This window comes from Amblyraja radiata, chromosome X (assembly GCF_010909765.2).
Source record: "Amblyraja radiata isolate CabotCenter1 chromosome X, sAmbRad1.1.pri, whole genome shotgun sequence".
Taxonomy (NCBI): Eukaryota; Metazoa; Chordata; class Chondrichthyes; order Rajiformes; family Rajidae; genus Amblyraja; species Amblyraja radiata.
The window spans coordinates 11975763-11993408 of NC_045999.1; the positions used below are offsets into that span (position 1 = coordinate 11975763).

Below are 17646 nucleotides of genomic sequence, written 5' to 3' on the forward strand. Positions count from 1 at the left end.
TCCCGGGCCGTCGGAGGCGTCGAAACATTGCGCCGCTGCCGTGAGAGTCTCTGTGCCGAATTCGCCCAGGTGACCGGCATGGATCAGGCTGCGGCTCGGTGCATCCTGGAGGACAACCAGTGGCTGCTGGAAGTAAGTACCAAGCACTGGGTAGATACGGTGGAAGATAGTGGACTTCAAATGGGGGTGGTTGGTGAAAGCATCCTGCTTGCCTGCTAGATTTTCACTTACTGTAACTGCAGGAAAAATGTTCCCGATGTTGGGGGCGCTCAGAACCATGGGTCACAGTTTAAGAATAAAGGGGGGGGCCAGTTAGGACTGAGATGAGAACAAACCTTCTTCACGCAGAGAGTTGTGAATCTGTGGAATTCTCTGCCACAGAAGGCAGTGCAGGCCAATTCACTGGATGTTTTCAAGAGAGAGTTACAGTTAGTTCTTAGAGCTAACGACATCAAGGAATATGGGGAAAAAACAGGAAAGAGGTACTGATTTTAGATGAATAGCCATGATCATATTGAATGGCAGTGCTGGCTCGAAGGGCCGATGGCCTATTCCTGCACCTATTTTCTATGTTTCTATGCTTGAGTATATGGCAATAAAACTCGATCACTTGATTTTGAAGCATTCATGCATGGTGGAGGTATAATGTAGTCATAGAGTGATACAGTGTGAAAACAGGCCCTTCGGTGCAACTTGCCCACACCCGCCAACATGTTCCAGCTACGCCACCTGCTTTTGGTCCATACCTCCAAACCTGTCCTATCCATGTATCAGTCTAACTTTTTCTTAAATGTTGGGATGGTCCCTGCCTCAACTACCTCCTCTGGCAGCTTGTTCCATACACTCATCACCCTTTGTGTGGATAAAGTTACCCCTTAAAAAGTTACCTCTTAAAAATACTTCATACAAAAAACATTGAAATCATACTTCTACAGTGCACTAAAACATGATTTTAATACATCAAATTTCAAAAGGTTCCTACCCTGGGAGGGTGGACACCCTTCTTCCACACCCTCTCCCCACTCGGTTGCTCAAGTCCCTCACCGGGTACCCCCAAGGCCAGTGATCAGTGATCGCACAGCCTCCCCCTTTCAAAATCGCTCCAATCCAATTTAAAGCATATATATTGCATTCAAGTGTAAGTTAAAAGACTCGCTACAGTATGCACCATATTGCACAATTTCAAGCTGAAAAATACAAATGTTCCGTACCAATGGGAGAGGGGACACCCTCCTCTCTCCCCCCCCGGTCGCTATGCTCCCTCGGGCTTGGTCTTTCGCAATTTCTCACTCCCAACTCTCACCCAATGTTGGCACCCCTGCAAACACTGTACACATAAAATAAGCTTTGTGCACACAAAATCCACAATGTGCACAGTAAATGCACACCATGGACATGAAACAAACATTTTGTCCAAACCAAACAAATGATGGGCATATGAAACAAGGTGGCACAAAATATACATAATGTACAGAAGATACATGTACACAAGATTAGCACAAAGTACAGTTTTACAAAGTGCTCACCACAAAAACAGAAGACAGACACCATTCACACAAAATAAATATTGTGTATACAAGATTCAAGATTCAAGAAAGTTTAATGTCATGTGTCCCAGGTAGGACAATAAAATTCTTGCTTTGCTTCAGCACAACAGAACATAGTAGGCATGAATACAGAACAGATCAGTGTGTCCATATACCATTATATAAATATATACACACATGAATAAATAAACTGATAAATTGTAAATAAACAGATAATGGGCTATTAATGTTCAGAGTTTTGTCCGAGCCAAGTTTAATAGCCTAATGGCTGTGGGGAAGTAGCTATTCCTGAACCTGGTCGTTGCAGTCTTCAGGCTCATGTACCTTCTACCTGGGACGACATGGCGCAATGGGCTAAGTGTTCGGCTAGCAACCGGAAGGTAGCCGGTTCGAATCCCGCTTGGAGTGCATACTGTCGTTGTGTCCTTGGGCAAGACACTTCACCCACCTTTGCCTGTGTGTGAATGTGTGTGAATGTGTGTGAGTGATTGGTGGTGGTCGGAGGGGCCGTAGGCGCAGATTGGCAGCCACGCTTCCGTCAGTCTGCCCCAGGGCAGCTGTGGCTACAGAAGTAGCTTACCACCACCGAGTGTGACTGAGGAATGAATGAATAATGCGATGTAAAGTGCCTTGAGTATTAGAAAGGCGCTATATAAATCCCATCCATTATTATTATTATTATTACCTGAAGGTAGCGGGGAGATGAGTGTGTGGCCAGGATGGTGTGGGTCCTTGATGATACTGCCAGCCTTTTTGAGGTATACACAATGCACAGAAATTAAAATCATCGTGCACACAGAATATATTCTTCATGCAAAATAACCATTACTCAAAAAGATCTACGTGCATGTGAAACAGGCATCTAGCACACAAAATATATATCATGCGCACAATATATTCTATCCACATAAAACAAACATCCTTCATACAAAATACACATAAACACACAAACCACGCAAGAGGCACAGAATACAAACACCATACTCATAATGTAACATCACTGCGTACATCCTAACAATATAATATGGTAAAAATGAATACATTTTGAATAGGTTTTAGCTAATTTAAAAAAAATATATAAAGAAATAGGATTAATTTCACTTTGATGGTTTTGAAATCCCTGATTTATGTTGGTGGTGTATAAAAATGAAATTACTGAAATAAATTATAATCTTGGCTGGTGTGTAGGACTATGATGATCAATTTTATACTGTAAAACTCAAGTGCCAGGATATGTTGGCATGCCGTGAATAATGGCTTTAACTCGTATCCCAGGAAGTTGATAGCGCAAGTACAGTAAATTCCCAGCGGATATTTTATTTCAATGTATAAAATCTCCAGCAATTATGAAATTATGCAGTTTGATAGAACGTCTGAATAAAGGGGACCAAAGACCAATAAGCAAATTACTCGTTTCAATTGACGGAGTAACTCAATCTTAAACTGGGTAATGGGTAATATCCTTTGATCCACTGCAGTAAGTCTGAGACCTCAATATTTTTATCATTAGGGCTGGGCTGTGGATATTGTGTGCCTGTGGGGACATTAGTCGTGGTGTAGGCTCCCTCAGTTAGGCCTAGGCTTGTCGTGGTAACTCACTCCTGGTAACTGAACTAAAATTCTTGTCCTCTCTCTTTCAGGACTGCACCTTTTTTACTCGCAAAGAAATCCTCCGGTGAGTGATGACATCAGTGGGTTGAATTTGGATTTTCTTTTCAGGCTGAGGTTTCCATTTTATCGAGCACAATGGCAATGAACGATAACTTAATTTCTGGATGAAAAATTCACATTTCATGCCACTACGATATGTGCAGAATCGAATCGGCTGAATGTCGGAATCCATACCCAGAATTTGGCAACAGCAGATATAAATAACAATTTAACTTATTTCCACTCCCATGTGTGAACTACAATGTGAGATTGGTCTTGTTCAACCTTTCTAGTTAAAAGGGGTGAGTTGTATTTGTACAGCTCCATGGTTTCAGGATAAGGGGTCAGCAGTTGCTTAAACTAATTTAAAGGGCAGACATTGTTGAAAAGTAGAGAATCCAGCAGCCAATTTATATCCAAACAGATCCAACAAGCAGGTAACAAATAATAATCGATAATCTGTTGGAGTAATAGAGAGCAAAAAAACAAGGTGAAATTTATCTATCTATATATGACTAAAACTCTCATCTTGACCACTTCCTGGCTGCGTTGTAAATAAATTAGCGAAAAAACGGTCCCCAATAATGCTACGATTTTTTTGCCACCTTACTCACCATTCTCCTCTGCTGCAAGTCAAATAAGGTTTGTCAAATCGGTGAAATAGTACAAAAGTTATGAAGGTTTTGAAAGTTCCCCCTCTCCCTCCCCCAAACCCCCCCACCTTCACCCACCCATCCCCCACACACCCCCTCCCCCCCCCCACCCCCTCCCTCTTCATGCCCCTGTCCCACTTAGGAAACCTGAATGAAAACCTCTGGAGACTTTGCGCCCCACCCAATGTTTCCGTGCGGTTCCCGGAGGTTGCAGATGATTGCCGGAGGTTGCAGGTAGTGGAAGCAGGTAGGGAGACTGACAAAAACCTCTGGGAACCGCATGGAAACCTTGGGTGGGACGCAAAGTCTACAGAGGTTTCCGTTCAGGTTTCCTAAGTGGGACAGGGGCATTAGGCTCACTGGAAAATAGCAGTTTATTTCTAGTCTCACAAAATGAGTTATCTAACACATTTTTAATGAACTTCAAATGCTACTAACATCAGCAGATGTTGCAGATAAACTTTATTGAATGATAATGCTGATGTTGTTGTGATCAAAATTGCAAGGATTGACATGGGCACCACTTTCCTGTCGTACCCCAATATACCTTGATTCACTTAACATCTGAGAACCTATTGATCTCTGAGTGAATGCATTCAGCAACTGTTCCTCCATGGCTTTGTCGGGTGGAGAATTGCAAGGATTCACTATGGTCCAGGTGATGAATGTCTTGTCATCGGCGTCCCAACTTTGAGACTGTGATCCCTGGTACCCCGCACTTATTTACAGGTCATGAATCCAGGTGTTCTGTGAAAACTCACAGGACTGGTTCCAATGAAGTATAAAACAAGGAACTGCAGATGCAGGTTTACAAAAAAAAAGGACACAAAGTGCTGGAGTAACTCAGCGGGTCAGGCAGCATCTCTAGAGAACATGGATAGATGACGCTTCAGGTCCCGACAGTCAACGGCGCGCAGTTAAATGCTGCCTGAATATTTTGGTCTTATTTTGTGGTAGATTGCTAAAACATAATGGAGGAATGATAATGCATTGCTTTGGCTTGCTCTACCATGCACCTATCCAGATTTTGTGTGCATTACATGCTGTTGGGTCCGTATAGGATATCACAGCAACAGTGCAACGCGCTGCTCAGGGAAGCAGTGGAATCAAACAGCTTGCTTTGTATTAGTTTACTTTAGAGATACAGTGCGGAAACAGGCCCTTCGGCCCACCAAGACCGCACTGACTAGCGATCCCCGCACATTAACACCATCCTACAAACACTGGAGCCAATTTACATTTATACCAATGTACATTTGTACGCAGTTCCGGTGGGCAGCGAGACTCACGTCGCAGCGGCCTCTGCAGTCCGTCTGTCTTTTTGTTATTTTTTGTCCCGTTTTAATGTAGTTTTTATTTATTTTTTGATGGGGTATGTGTGTGTGTGTGTGTGTGTGTGTGGGGGGGGGGGCGGGGGGGAAACTTTTAAAATCTTTCCCCTGCACGGAGAACCCAACCTTTTCCCTGTCGGCTCTCCGTTGTCATTGGGGCTGCAACGTGGAGCGGCCTCCAGCAGGAACGACCTAGGGCTCCAGTCGTGGAGCTGCGGACCTACTCACCATCGTGGAGCTGGCCGAGTTCGGAGCGGGTGGAGCTGTGGTGGCGCGCTGCTGTGACCCGACCCCCGGAGATTCGGAGGCTCCAACCGCAGGTCTGGCAGTAATATCGGGAGCCCGTGGGTCCCTGGTGGGAGACCGCTTTTCGGGGCTTCCGCAACGGCGACTTCACCTGCCCGAGTCGCGGGGTCGAGGAGTACCTGGAGCGGGGCCTGACATCATCGCCCGGCGCGGCTTCAACGGCTGCGGGACTTTGCTAGCGCCCGCCGGAGGCTCCAACAAGACCCGGAGCGCGGCCTTGCATCACCCGGCGCGGCGTTAATGGCCGCGGGACAATTGCCATTGCCCGCCGGGGGCTTTGACTCTGACATCGGGAGGGGAATGGGGAGTGCAGGGGAGAGATAAGTTTTTTTGCCTTCCATCACAGCGAGGAGGAGATGCGCTGTGATGAATGTCTGTGTAAATTGTGTTGTGTTTTGGGTCTTTATTTCTTGTGTGTATGACTTCAGAAACAACATTTCATTTGAGCCTCTATGAGGTTCAAGTGACAAATAAATTGTATTGTGTATTGTGTATTTATACCAAGCCAATTAACCTACAAACCTGTATGCCTTTGGAATGTGGGAGGAAACCGAAGATCTCAGAGAAAATCGTACCCGGTCATGGGGAGAATGTACAAACTCAACCAGCACCCGTAGTCGGGATCGAACCCGGGTCTCTTGCGCTGAAACTGCTGCAAGGCAGCAACTCTACCGCTGTGACACCATGCCACCCCTAAATTTGCATGCCACACCTTATTTTTGTTTGTAATTTCACCTTCATTAAGGCTTCATTCGGTGTAATGAAATGAAGAAAGAATTACATTTCTATCATATATCCCACGAGTTCAAAATATTCCAATGCACTTCAAAATAGTTTCAAGGAAAATAGTTTACCTTGAAGTGGAAGAAATATAACAATTTCTACAAAGCAAATTTCTAAAATCGGCAATGTAAGTGTGTTAGGCAAGCTGTCAGTCTTGTCAGTTGTGGCGAATTCCTTGCTTTTCCTCAGAACAGTTCCAAATGAGAAACTGTCTTGAGAGACTGATACTGATGTGGAGCACGAGGCAGCAAATGGGAAAGTGGAAGCATAAATAGTGCATGAAACCTTGTCCCATTGAAACAGATTCGACTGGACAAAACAATACCCGTGTTTACTTTAGCTAATTAATGATGTGAAAATGGAATTCTTAAAGGAAATGAACTAAATATTTAATCGTAGTGCTTCATCAATCAGAAAATAAGCCAACAGCACCAGAAAGAGGAGAAGAAGCTTGAACATTAACTTAACAACATAAGGAATAGGAGAGAAGGCCATCTGGCTCCTCAAGCTATTCATCCAGCTGATCTTCCTCATCAGCGCTATTTTCCAACACTATCCCCACATCTTTCGTTTTCCTTAATGGCTACCAATATGTCAACCTCTGTTCTAAATAAACCGTGGCACAATGGTAGAGTTGCTGCCTTACAGTGCTTGCACCGGAGACCCGGGTTCGATCCTGACTACGGGTGCTGTCGGTAAGGAGTTTGTACGTTTTTCCAGTGACCTCGTGGGTTTTCTCCGAGATCTTTGGTTTCCTCCCACACTCCAAAGACCTACAGATTTATAGGTTAATTGGCTTGGTGTATGTGTAAATTGTCCGTAGTGTGTGTAGGATAGTGTTAATGTGCAGGGATCGCTGGTCAGTGCGGACTCGATGGGCCGAAGGGCCTGGTTCCGTGCTGTATCTCTAAACTAAACTGAGATTCCAAGCTGTCCAGGATAAAGAATTCCAATGATTCACTGCCTCTCAGTGAAGAAACCTCTCCTCGTCTCAATCTTAAGTGGCCAACCTGCGTTCTCAAACTGTCTAGGAAAGAACTGCAGAAGCTGGTTGACACAGAAGATAGACACAAAAAGCTGGAGTAACTCAGCGGGATAGGCAGCATCTCTGGAGAGAAGGAATGGGTGACTTTTCTGGTCTCGATCCTTCTTCAGACTGTCTATTCTCAAACTGTCTTCTGGTTTGAAAGTTATTGAGGGAAAACATCCATCAGCAAACCTGTCAGAAGGCTCAGAAATGGAAAGGACCGAGAGGTACTGAAGAAAACCCAAAATCCAAACGTGAATGGAACCGAAAGATATGGACCTGGAACCGACAGAACTCAGGACTGCTATCAAACCGACAGAATGCAGAACTGATTAGTCAGCATCTTGGTGATGATCCCAGGTATTTATACCATGTGATAGATTTGTGGAGCAGATTAAATGCAGGTGTAACTCCTAATAGCTCAGGGGAGGGGTGTGGGAAGAGTCTCCAGTGTCTGGAGGCATTCTCAACTCCTTTCATAATTGTGTAAGTTTCAAAGAGATCTCCACTTATCCTGTTCAAGAAGGAACTGCAGATGCTGGAAAATCTCTCTCCACTTATCCTGCTAAACTCTAAAGAATGCAGTGCCAGTCAACTGGATTTTTCCATGTTCAGCAAACCTGGCATCCTTGGAACCAGAAAAGGATATAAAGTGCTGGAGTAACTCAGCAGGTCAGGCAGCATCTCTAGAGATCATGGATAGGTGATGTTCGGGTCGGGGCCCGTCTGCAGAATCCACTCTGTCCCAACCAACATCTAAGCAAGTGGTACAAAATAAAAATGTTGCAACAATTAAAATTAAAATTAAATACCGGACATATTCAGGCAGAATCTGTGGAAAGCAAAACAAACAACAGTTTTGGGTTGAAAATAGATGCAAAATGCTGGAGAAACTCAGCGGGACAGGCAGCATCTCTTGAGAGAAGGAATGGGGAATCAAATAATTCAGAATTCTGAAGAAGGGTCTCAACCCGAAACGTCACTCATTCCTTCTTTGCAGGGATGCTGCCTGTCCCGCTGAGTTACTCCAGCATTTTGTGTCTAATTTCGGATAAAACCAGCATCTGCAGTTCCTTTCGAAACAGTTTCAGGTTAATGAGTTTTTTGGGTTGATTTTGGGAATAGGTAGAGGTAAAACGTGGTTTAAAATGCAGAGAAAGATATTAGAGGGATGAATGAGAATGATGGGGAGGGTGTGATACAATGAAAAAGGTGATGAATGTATAATGTAAGTAAGTAAGTTTATTGGCCAAGTATTCACATACAAGGAATTTGCCTTGGTGCTCCGCCCACAATTAACGACATGACATACAGTGACATTTACGAATGACTCAGAAAACACTAAACATTAATAATAATAAAACATTAATGATAAAACACCATTGATCAAGCATGTGAACCAACAAAATGTAAAGGAGAGTTATCTGAAATTAGTGAGGGATGTGGCGTAAATGCTGAGAATTGGAGCTAGAGATCTTTGAAATGTAGGTTACCTGACATTATTGAAGGCTGTGCTGTGTGTAGTGTCCTGTGAGATGCTGTTCTGTTCTTGCATTAGGACTTCACTGGAAAAGTGAAGAATGCCAAGAGTAGATTGGGAATAAGATGGAGAATTAAAGTGTAGGAAGGAACTACAGATGCTGGTTTAAACCGAAGGTAGACACAAAATGCTGGAGTAACTCAGCGGGACAGGCAGCATCTCTGGAGAGAAGGAATGGGTGACATTTCGGGTTGAGACCCTTCTTCAGACTGAAGTCAGTCTTCAGTCTGAAGAAGGGTCTCGGCCCGAAGTTACTCCAGATATTTTTGTCTATCTTTGGAGAATTAAAGTGACAGGTAAGCTCAAAGTCACATTGGCAGACTGACAGAGTAGTGTTTCACAGAGTAGTCACCCTTTCTGTGTTTGGTCTCCCAAGTGCAGAGAAGACTTAGGGGCCGCAGTCTTAGAATAAAGGGGAGGTCATTTAAGACTGAGGTGAGAAAAAACTTTTTCACCCAGACAGTTGTGAATTTATGGAATTCCCTGCCACAGAGGGCAGTGGAGGCCAAGTCACTGGATGGATTTAAGAGAGAGTTAGATAGAGCTCTAGGGGCTAGTGGAGTCAAGGGATATGGGGAGAAGGCAGGCACGGGTTATTGATAGGGGACGATCAGCCATGATCACAATGAATGGCGGTGCTGGCTCAAAGGGCCGAATGGCCTCCTCCTTCACCTATTTTCTATGTTTCTATGTTTCTAAAACCATATCATGAGCACTGGTAGGCACCACATGATGTGGAATGAAGGACAAGATTCATCTGTTAAGAGTGTCAGGAGCCCTGTATGGCTTTTATATTTCAGGGTAAAAGTAGCATTAGAGTAGTTGCCTCACAGCGACAGAGACCCAGGTTCAATCCTGACTACGGGTGCTGTCTGTACGGCGTTTGTACTTTCTTCCCGTGACCTGCGTGGGTTTTCTCCTGGAGCTCCGGTTTCTATCCACACTCCAAAGCTGTACAGGTTTGTAGGCTAATTGGTTTGGTAAAGTTGTAAAAATTGTCCCTTGTGTGTGGAGGATAGTGTTAGTGTGCAGGGATCGCTGGTCGGCACAGACTCGTGGGTCGAAGGGCCTGTTTCAATGCTGTATCCCTAAACTAAACTAAACTAAACTATAAAGTCAGGGATCATCGGAAGAGACAATACTCTCAGCACTTTATGTAGCCTTTCTCATTATGTGAGCCTCTCCCCTACCCCCTTCAGACAAACACTCAGCAAATTGCAACATGAGCTTTGAGTTATTAAGCTATTTCAATTATATGAGATATATGTGTGAACAGTCATGGTTTAACATGGAGGGAAACATGGAATCCCATCTAGAATACCTAAATGATAAGTGCTTCTGTCTGTACACGATCATAAAATTGAAGACTAATTACAGTAACCCTGCATTAGCTTATATCTAATGGTTAGGCTAGTCTATATTTTCTAATATCAGATTTCTGGTTGGAAGATAAAATCACTAAGTATTTCCTGCCATTAGGGAAACAGTTCCACAGTTGTGGAAAGTCAAATTGGCTTTAGCTAAATAGAATAACTTAGAGTGTTGCATAATATGCTTCAAATTACTTATCGTGTGTTATAAGGTCATCAGTGATAGGAGCAGAGTTTCGGCTCATCAACTCTACTCCGCCATTCAATCATGGCTGATCTATCTCTCCCTCCGAACCCCAATCTCCTGCCTTCTCCCCATAACCCCTGACACATGTACTAGTCAAGAATCTATCTATCTCTGCCTTAAAAATATCCATTGACATCTCCGGCTGTGGAAAGCATCTTGTCCGGAAACATCACAATCTGGTTCGGGAACTGCTCTGCCCAGGACAAGAAGGCTCTGCAGAGAGTAGTGCGTTCGGCCAAACGCACTATGGGAACTTCACTCGCCCCTCTGCAGGAACTATACATCAGGAGGTGCAACTCAGAGCCAATAAGATCATGGGAGACCCCTTCCACCCCTGCAATGGACTGTTCCAGCTGCTACGGTCAGGCAAACGCCTCCGTTGCCATGCTGTGAGAACGGAGAGGTTGAGATAGGAGTTTCTTCCCAGAGACTGTAAACTCCTATCTCACCAGGGACTAACTTTACTGAATCATTCTACTGTTTTTTTTTAAATTGCTGGGTTTTTCCCCCCTTTTTCCTTCCGCCCACAACATTTAATATGTAAAAGAATACGTGATTCTGTTCCATTATGTTTGTAGTTTGTAGTTTGTTTGTTTTTTGCACAAAGTCCGCGAGCATTGTCACTTTTCATTTCACTGCACATCTCGTATGTGTATGTGACGAATAAACTTAACTTGACTTGACTTGACTTGGGATTAGTTAATTAATATTTCATACCACCATCGTGCTTCCTATCATGTGAGACTTCAATGGACTCATTTTGGAAGTCTGTGTAGATTATGTCGGCTGTCTGAGATGAAGGGGCTTCTCCTTCTGAATCCATCTTGGTTCTTTCCTCGCACAGCAGATGACAGCATCCCTAATATAGCTGGTGCTTCACTGGGTGTACCAGACAGTACCTGATGTCAAGATTCATGTAGAGATAGCAGGACGTGTAGGAAGGAACTGCAGATACTGGTTTACACCAAAGAAAGACACAAAAAGCTGAAGTAACTCAGCGAGACAGGACAGGCAGCATCTCTGCATAGGAATGGGTGAAGATTTGGGTTGAAACCCTTCTTCTGGGACCACATCCCTCACAAATTTCATACAATTCTTCTCCTGAAGAAGGGTCTCGACACGAAACATCGCCCATTCCTATCCAGAGATGCTGCCTGTCCCACTGAGTTACTCCAGCATTTTGTGCCCATCTTGCAGAAAAACAGGATGGGTGACTGGTCAGAAATGGGTTTTGAGAAGAATCTTGCAGGAAGAGTGAAGAGGTTTTGGGAGGGGAATTCCAGGCGTTCTCATCTTGAAGAGATTCCATAGAGGGTTCTCTTAATCTTGAATGTAGATGGACTAGTGCTGTATTGTCTCCATTACTGGCAGATGGTGTGTTGCCAGTGGCCAGGATTTCTGATCTACTGACAGAAGCTCATGGGACTGTGAAGCTTTCGTACTGCCCTGCTATGTCCAGGCAAGAGAGTCAGTGGGTGGAAATGTCGCAGGAGATTATGGCCTTGAAAAGATTAATTAAGGCCATGGGTTAAAAAGTAATAAAAAACCAAATAGAACATTCCGTGGAATGTTTATGGCAGCTTCATCCAGCATTACTGAAGGATGTCACTTTTCATTATCACTGAACGGTCCTGGAAAGGTCATAAGGGCATAAGTTCTTAGAGCAGAATTAGACCATTCGGCCCACCAAGTCTACTCCGCCATTCAATCATGGCTAATCTATCTTTGCCTCTCAACACCTTGGTTTGGTTGCGTGTTATCGGCATCTGGCTCCGCAAAGTATTCCACGAGAGAAGACTAACTGGATTAACAGGAGAGACCACGAGAAGGTTGCCGACATCTCTCGGAACAACAGACAGCCAACCATGTCATCTCTGGGTGCCCGCTCTACCACCCACCCAATGGAGCTCAGGGGCCGGGCAGACATTGACGCAGAAACAACAACCTGGCTGCTCAACACCCGGCTTGAGATCCAACTATTCCTTTGCTTTATGTTTCATTGGCAAGAAGAAGAAGAAGCCTCTCAACACCATTCTGCCTTCGCCTCATAATCCCTGACATCCTGAAGCAACAGAACTGGGAATCTGGAGTCTTAAAATGAGAACTCATTGAATGAGCCACTGAAAAGTGCAGAAGAATGGTTGGCAAGAGACGACTTCAATATTGGGAATTCAAGGCAAAATTATGACAGTCTCCACAACACAATTGTCCTGCTCATCTACACACAGTATGTTCCTTTCATTCAAAGCAAGGTTGTGTTTTAGATAAAGCAAAATAATATTTCAGGATTCGAGATTAATGAGTGAAGGATCCCATGTAGCAAGATTGAGCTTAGCATAGCAAGGTACATATGGATCTGAGTAGGAAGGGTGCAGATGCTGGTTTACACCAAAGATAGTCACAAAATGCTGGAGTAACTCAGTGGGACAGGCAGCATCTCTGGAGAGAAGGAAAGATCTTGTGGGCTGCCAATACAACTCAGGGAAGTGTATGATAATCTCACAGAGATGAAGTGAGCAATCCTTCATTGGGAAGCAAATGTCCCCTCAGCACTGCCAAAATACATTTTTTTAAATATATTAATTGAAGGGATAGGGTTTTCTTAGGTTGAGCCAGCATTTAATTGCCCTTGGGGAAAGTGCTGGTGAGCTGCTTTCTTGAATCACTGCATCCTTGATGTGTGGTTATTCACACAAGCCATGAGGGAGGAAAGTCCAGATTTCGACCCAGTGATGCTGAAGGGACAGCAATGTATTGACAAGTCGATGCTTGGTTGGAAGGCAACTTCCAGGTGATGGTGTTCCACTGCTTTTGTTGTCCTTGTCTGTCCAGCTTGTCGAGGTCATGGTTGTGGAAGGTGGTATAATGTCATAGGTAATGGGAGCGGAATTAGGCCATTCGGCCCATCAAGTTAACTCTGCCATTCAATCATGGATGATCTATCTCTCCCTCCTAACCCCATTCTCTTGCCTTCTCCCCATAACCCCTGACACCCGCACTAATCAGTGAGTATAGATGAGTTGCTGCAGGGCATCCTGTAGATGGTACAAACTGCTGTTATTCACTAAGTGCCCTGGGTAGAAGGAGCCCACTTCTTGAATCATCCGATAACAAGTTGTTAGCACAATACAGTTTGCTGGATACTTAAGAGGCAGATTGGTGGGGGATGGAGTCATGTGCAGACCAGACATGATATTGTCTGCGGACATCCTATCCTGCAGTGAATGAACTGTGTATTAATCTCTTCTTGTCTGCATTTTGTATCGTTTTATTGATGCCCATTTTCCACCAACTTCTGCTCCTGTATGTGTGGGAAGGAACTGCAGATGCTGGCGTTCACTAAAGATAGACACAAAAGCTTGGAGTAACTCAGCGGGTCAGGCAGCATCTCTGGAGAAAAGTAATAGGTGATGTTTCGGGTCAAGACCCTTCTTCAGACTGAGAGCCAGGGGAGAGGGACACTAGAGGTACAGAACAAATCAGAGCCAGCGCCGATGGCCAAAGTGCCCACTATTTCTGGTGTGGTCGGTGTTGGATTGCAAGCGAACACCATCTTTTCACTCAACGCAGACTGCCAACTGGGGTTCACAAAAATGCTGGAGAAACTCAGCGGGTGCAGCACCATCTATGGAGCGAAGGAAATAGGCAACTATTCGGGCCGAAACCCTTCTTCAGACTGATGGGGTTAACAGGTTTGCGATCAGTAATGACATCCAATCCCACCCACTAACATTTGAACAATCAGGCTGACTTTGGATCAGACACACCACTGATTAAATGTGGGACCTGTCTCTTCTGTCTTATCCATTCAACAACCATTTGAAACAACTGCAGCAGAACTGTGAGCAGATCAATTGTCCAGTTATAAATGAGTTCCCGGGTTTAACAGCAGACCAGTCACCGCCCTTCATGTTGGGTACAGTGAAACTCTAATAATCTAGTACACACAGAACTCTGTTGGTGCTGGACCAGCAAAGATTCTGGTTTCTATTATAATCCAACACACATTTGTAAATCACTTATCAAAATGTGAAGCAATAAAATAGATTTTCTAGTGAATCGGGTAAGTTTAAAGGAAGCCTGTAAACCAGGGACTTGGTGAGTGGAAAGAGATGGCATGGATTGGGGCCCGGGTGAGTGGAACGGGAGCCAAGGAACTGGAAAATAAGCACTGGGACTGGGGCATTGGTGAAGAGAAAGAGAGCGCAGGAATTTGAGCCTCGGGAGAGGAAAGGTAGCAAAAATAGAGCATGACAATCATCACCTGGTGAGCTGGATGCCAATCCTTTGGGATTTCCGAATGGCTGGATGGCACATTATCAGAGTTTTACTACGTTATGAGTTGAGGAACGCGAGTGGATGGCATAAACAGTTCAGCTGTTAGAGTCATAGAGTCATAGGGTCGGTGTTAAAACAGGCCCTTTGGCCCAACTTGCCCACACCGGCCTACATGTCCCAGCTACACTGGTCCCACCTGTCAGCATTTGGTCCATATCCCTCCAAACCTGTCCTATCCATGTAACTATAACTATAACATTAACTAGATGAGCGTTGAGACATTGAAGTGTTCACACAGTGAATGCTGGAGGACAGGACACAATGGTCCACTCGGGCCTATTTCTTGATCATCTATGCTTTTCCTCCAGTTGCAGCATCTCCCATCTCGACATTTTCCATGGTGTGATTAGACTGATGAGGTGGGCCCTAGGGATGGATGATTTATAAAGACTGACACACTGGCCCTCCTTATTACCTTGATATGACCTCTTAATTATCAGCTTGTGACCCTTCTGGAGAACCCTTGGCCTGTAGGTGGAACCTGGCTGTTTACTATTTCCCGTTCAGTAGTTCCAAAGCAACCCTTGACATGGTGACACTTTGCTTGCTCTTGCCCTTTGATTAGCTGGGCAGCTCGTTTCACTTTGACCTGGAGGTGACTGAGCGACTGAAAGCTCATCAATCACAGCATGAAGGAGGCAATGAAGTATTGATTCAGTCCTCATTCATTTCCATGTAAATGACTTCCTGGTTGTTGGCCACACAGTAAGACTGATGGGATCTGACAAACCTCCAACTCAGTCCAACCTTTGGGGAATCCCATCTGACAGGCTCTTCGGCCCACTGAGTCCGCATCGACCAGCGATCCCCACATTATCCTTTTTATTGTATTCAATTTATTGTCATTATCTCATATTAGAGACAACAAAATGAATTTTCCTTACAGTCAAGTAACATAAAAATAAATAATAAATAAATAAAACATATTAAAATTTAAAAAAGCACAAACACAGAAGTCCACGACACAACATAACCCCACAGCGGCACCAAAGTTAAGGAAGGTACCATAGTCCAGCCAGCCTCCCCGCCGATCTTCCCAGATGTTCACCCGTGGTCAGGGTCTCCCAAGCACCCGCAGTTGCCGCCACGGGCGACCCGATGCTCAGGCGCTCACGCCGGGATGATGGAACCCCGACGCCGAACCCCGACGGAGAACATCCTCAGCGGCCCGGACCTCCAGATCAGCCGCCTCCCACCGGAGTCCGCGGCTCCCGAGTCCACAGGCCGAGCCGGGCGGAGTCGCAGGACTCCACGATGTTGATCAGCGCCGCACGCGTTGGGTGCTCCACGAACCACAGCTTCGCGATGTCGGTGCAGCAGGCCCAGCACTGGTGGTGGGGGGGGGGGATAACCTGAATAATAGTCGCATCCTCTCCAGGAAGCGACTGAAGGACAGTATCCCCCTTACCGTACCCTCTTCCCCCACATAAAGACATTTAAAAAACCCACAGAAAACGCTTTTCAACAAAACAAAACAACAAAAAAAGATACCGGACTGAAGGCGGAGGCAGCTAGCACCAGCGCCACCGGAAATCCTACACACACTAGGGACAATTTATACATACACCAAGCTAATTAACCGTCAAGCCTGTATGTCTTTGGAGTGTGGGAGGAAAACAAAGATCTCGGAGAAAACCCACGCAGTCACGGGGAGAACGTAAAACTCCGTACAGACGGTACCCGTAGTCGGGATCGAACCTGGGTCTCCGGCGCTGCAAGTGTTGTAAGGCAGCAACTCCATCGCTGTGCCATCGTGACCGCCCGAAAGAGTTAGGGATAGAGTTTCCAAATGCCCTTGCCATGAAAATCATTGTAAATAGGACACGGTGAGCTGCAAGTGACAAGTCTGAAGAAGGGTCTCAACCCGAAACATCACCCATTTCTTCTCTCCAGAGGTGCTGCCTGTCCCGTGAGTAACATCAGATCATAAGATCATAAGTGATAGGAGTAGAATTAGGCCAATCGGCCCATCAAGTCTACTCCGCCATTCAATCATGGCTGATCTATCTCTCCTTCCTAACCCCATTCTCCTGCCTTCTCCCCATAACCTCTGACACCCATACTAATCAACAATCTATCTATCTCTGCCTTAAATATATCCACTGACTTGTCCTCCACAGTCTTCTGTGGCAAAGAATCCCACAGATTCACCACCATAAATTACTGCAGCATTTTGTGTCTATCTTCGGTGTAAATCAGCATCTGCATTTCCTTCCTACACAGTTGTGGTCATCTCATTCCAGCTAACTGATCCACATTTCCATTCAGCTTTATTTGCAATCTGCTTTCTACGGATCCAGGGACAACTTAATTCCCTAATGTAAAGGGAAAGTGCTCAAATGTCCCCATGTCTGAGAGCAGGTAAAAAACATTTTTTATCACGCACCAGTAGATAGAGTTGACACAGAGTAAACAAAATTTATCTTTATGTATCCTAGGAAACACCAAGTTTGGCATTGCTTGTAAAATACATTCCTTGGAACAGCACAGATAATTTACGGCATCTGCAAGAGTCGTATATTTTCTTTAAAAAAGCTTTGCGTGCAAGCTGTCTTTAACTTCCATCAATCACTGTTCCAATGCTCAAGCACGGTATTGTCACTCCAGATCTCCCACAGCATTCACGAGAGTAATTTTAAGATGACCCCTCCACTCATAGAAATAGTCTCTCAGCCCAACTTGGGTGGCACGGTGGCGCAGCATCGGTAGAGTTGCTGCCTTACAGCGCCAGAGACCCGGGTTCCATCCTGACTACGGGTGCCTGTCTCTACAGAGTTTGTATATTCTCCCCATGACCTGCCTGGGTTTTCACCGAGATCTTCGGTTTCCTCCCATACTCCAAAGACATATAGAC

At 45.0% G+C, this 17646-nt stretch overlaps 1 protein-coding gene across 2 annotated transcripts in view; it reads left to right on the forward strand.

Annotated features, from left to right (window-relative positions):
• Positions 1 to 17646, forward strand: part of cib2 (calcium and integrin binding family member 2) — an 83205-nt gene that overhangs the window by 21535 nt on the left and 44024 nt on the right. Inside the window, exon 2 of one of the 2 annotated variants that reach the window (XM_033014938.1) lies at positions 3188 to 3222. The exons of the other annotated variant lie outside the window; for it this stretch is intronic. Within the exon in view, the coding sequence (XP_032870829.1) occupies positions 3188 to 3222 (35 nt within the window). The remainder of the gene's footprint in view (positions 1 to 3187; positions 3223 to 17646) is intronic. 2 annotated transcript variants of the gene reach the window in all.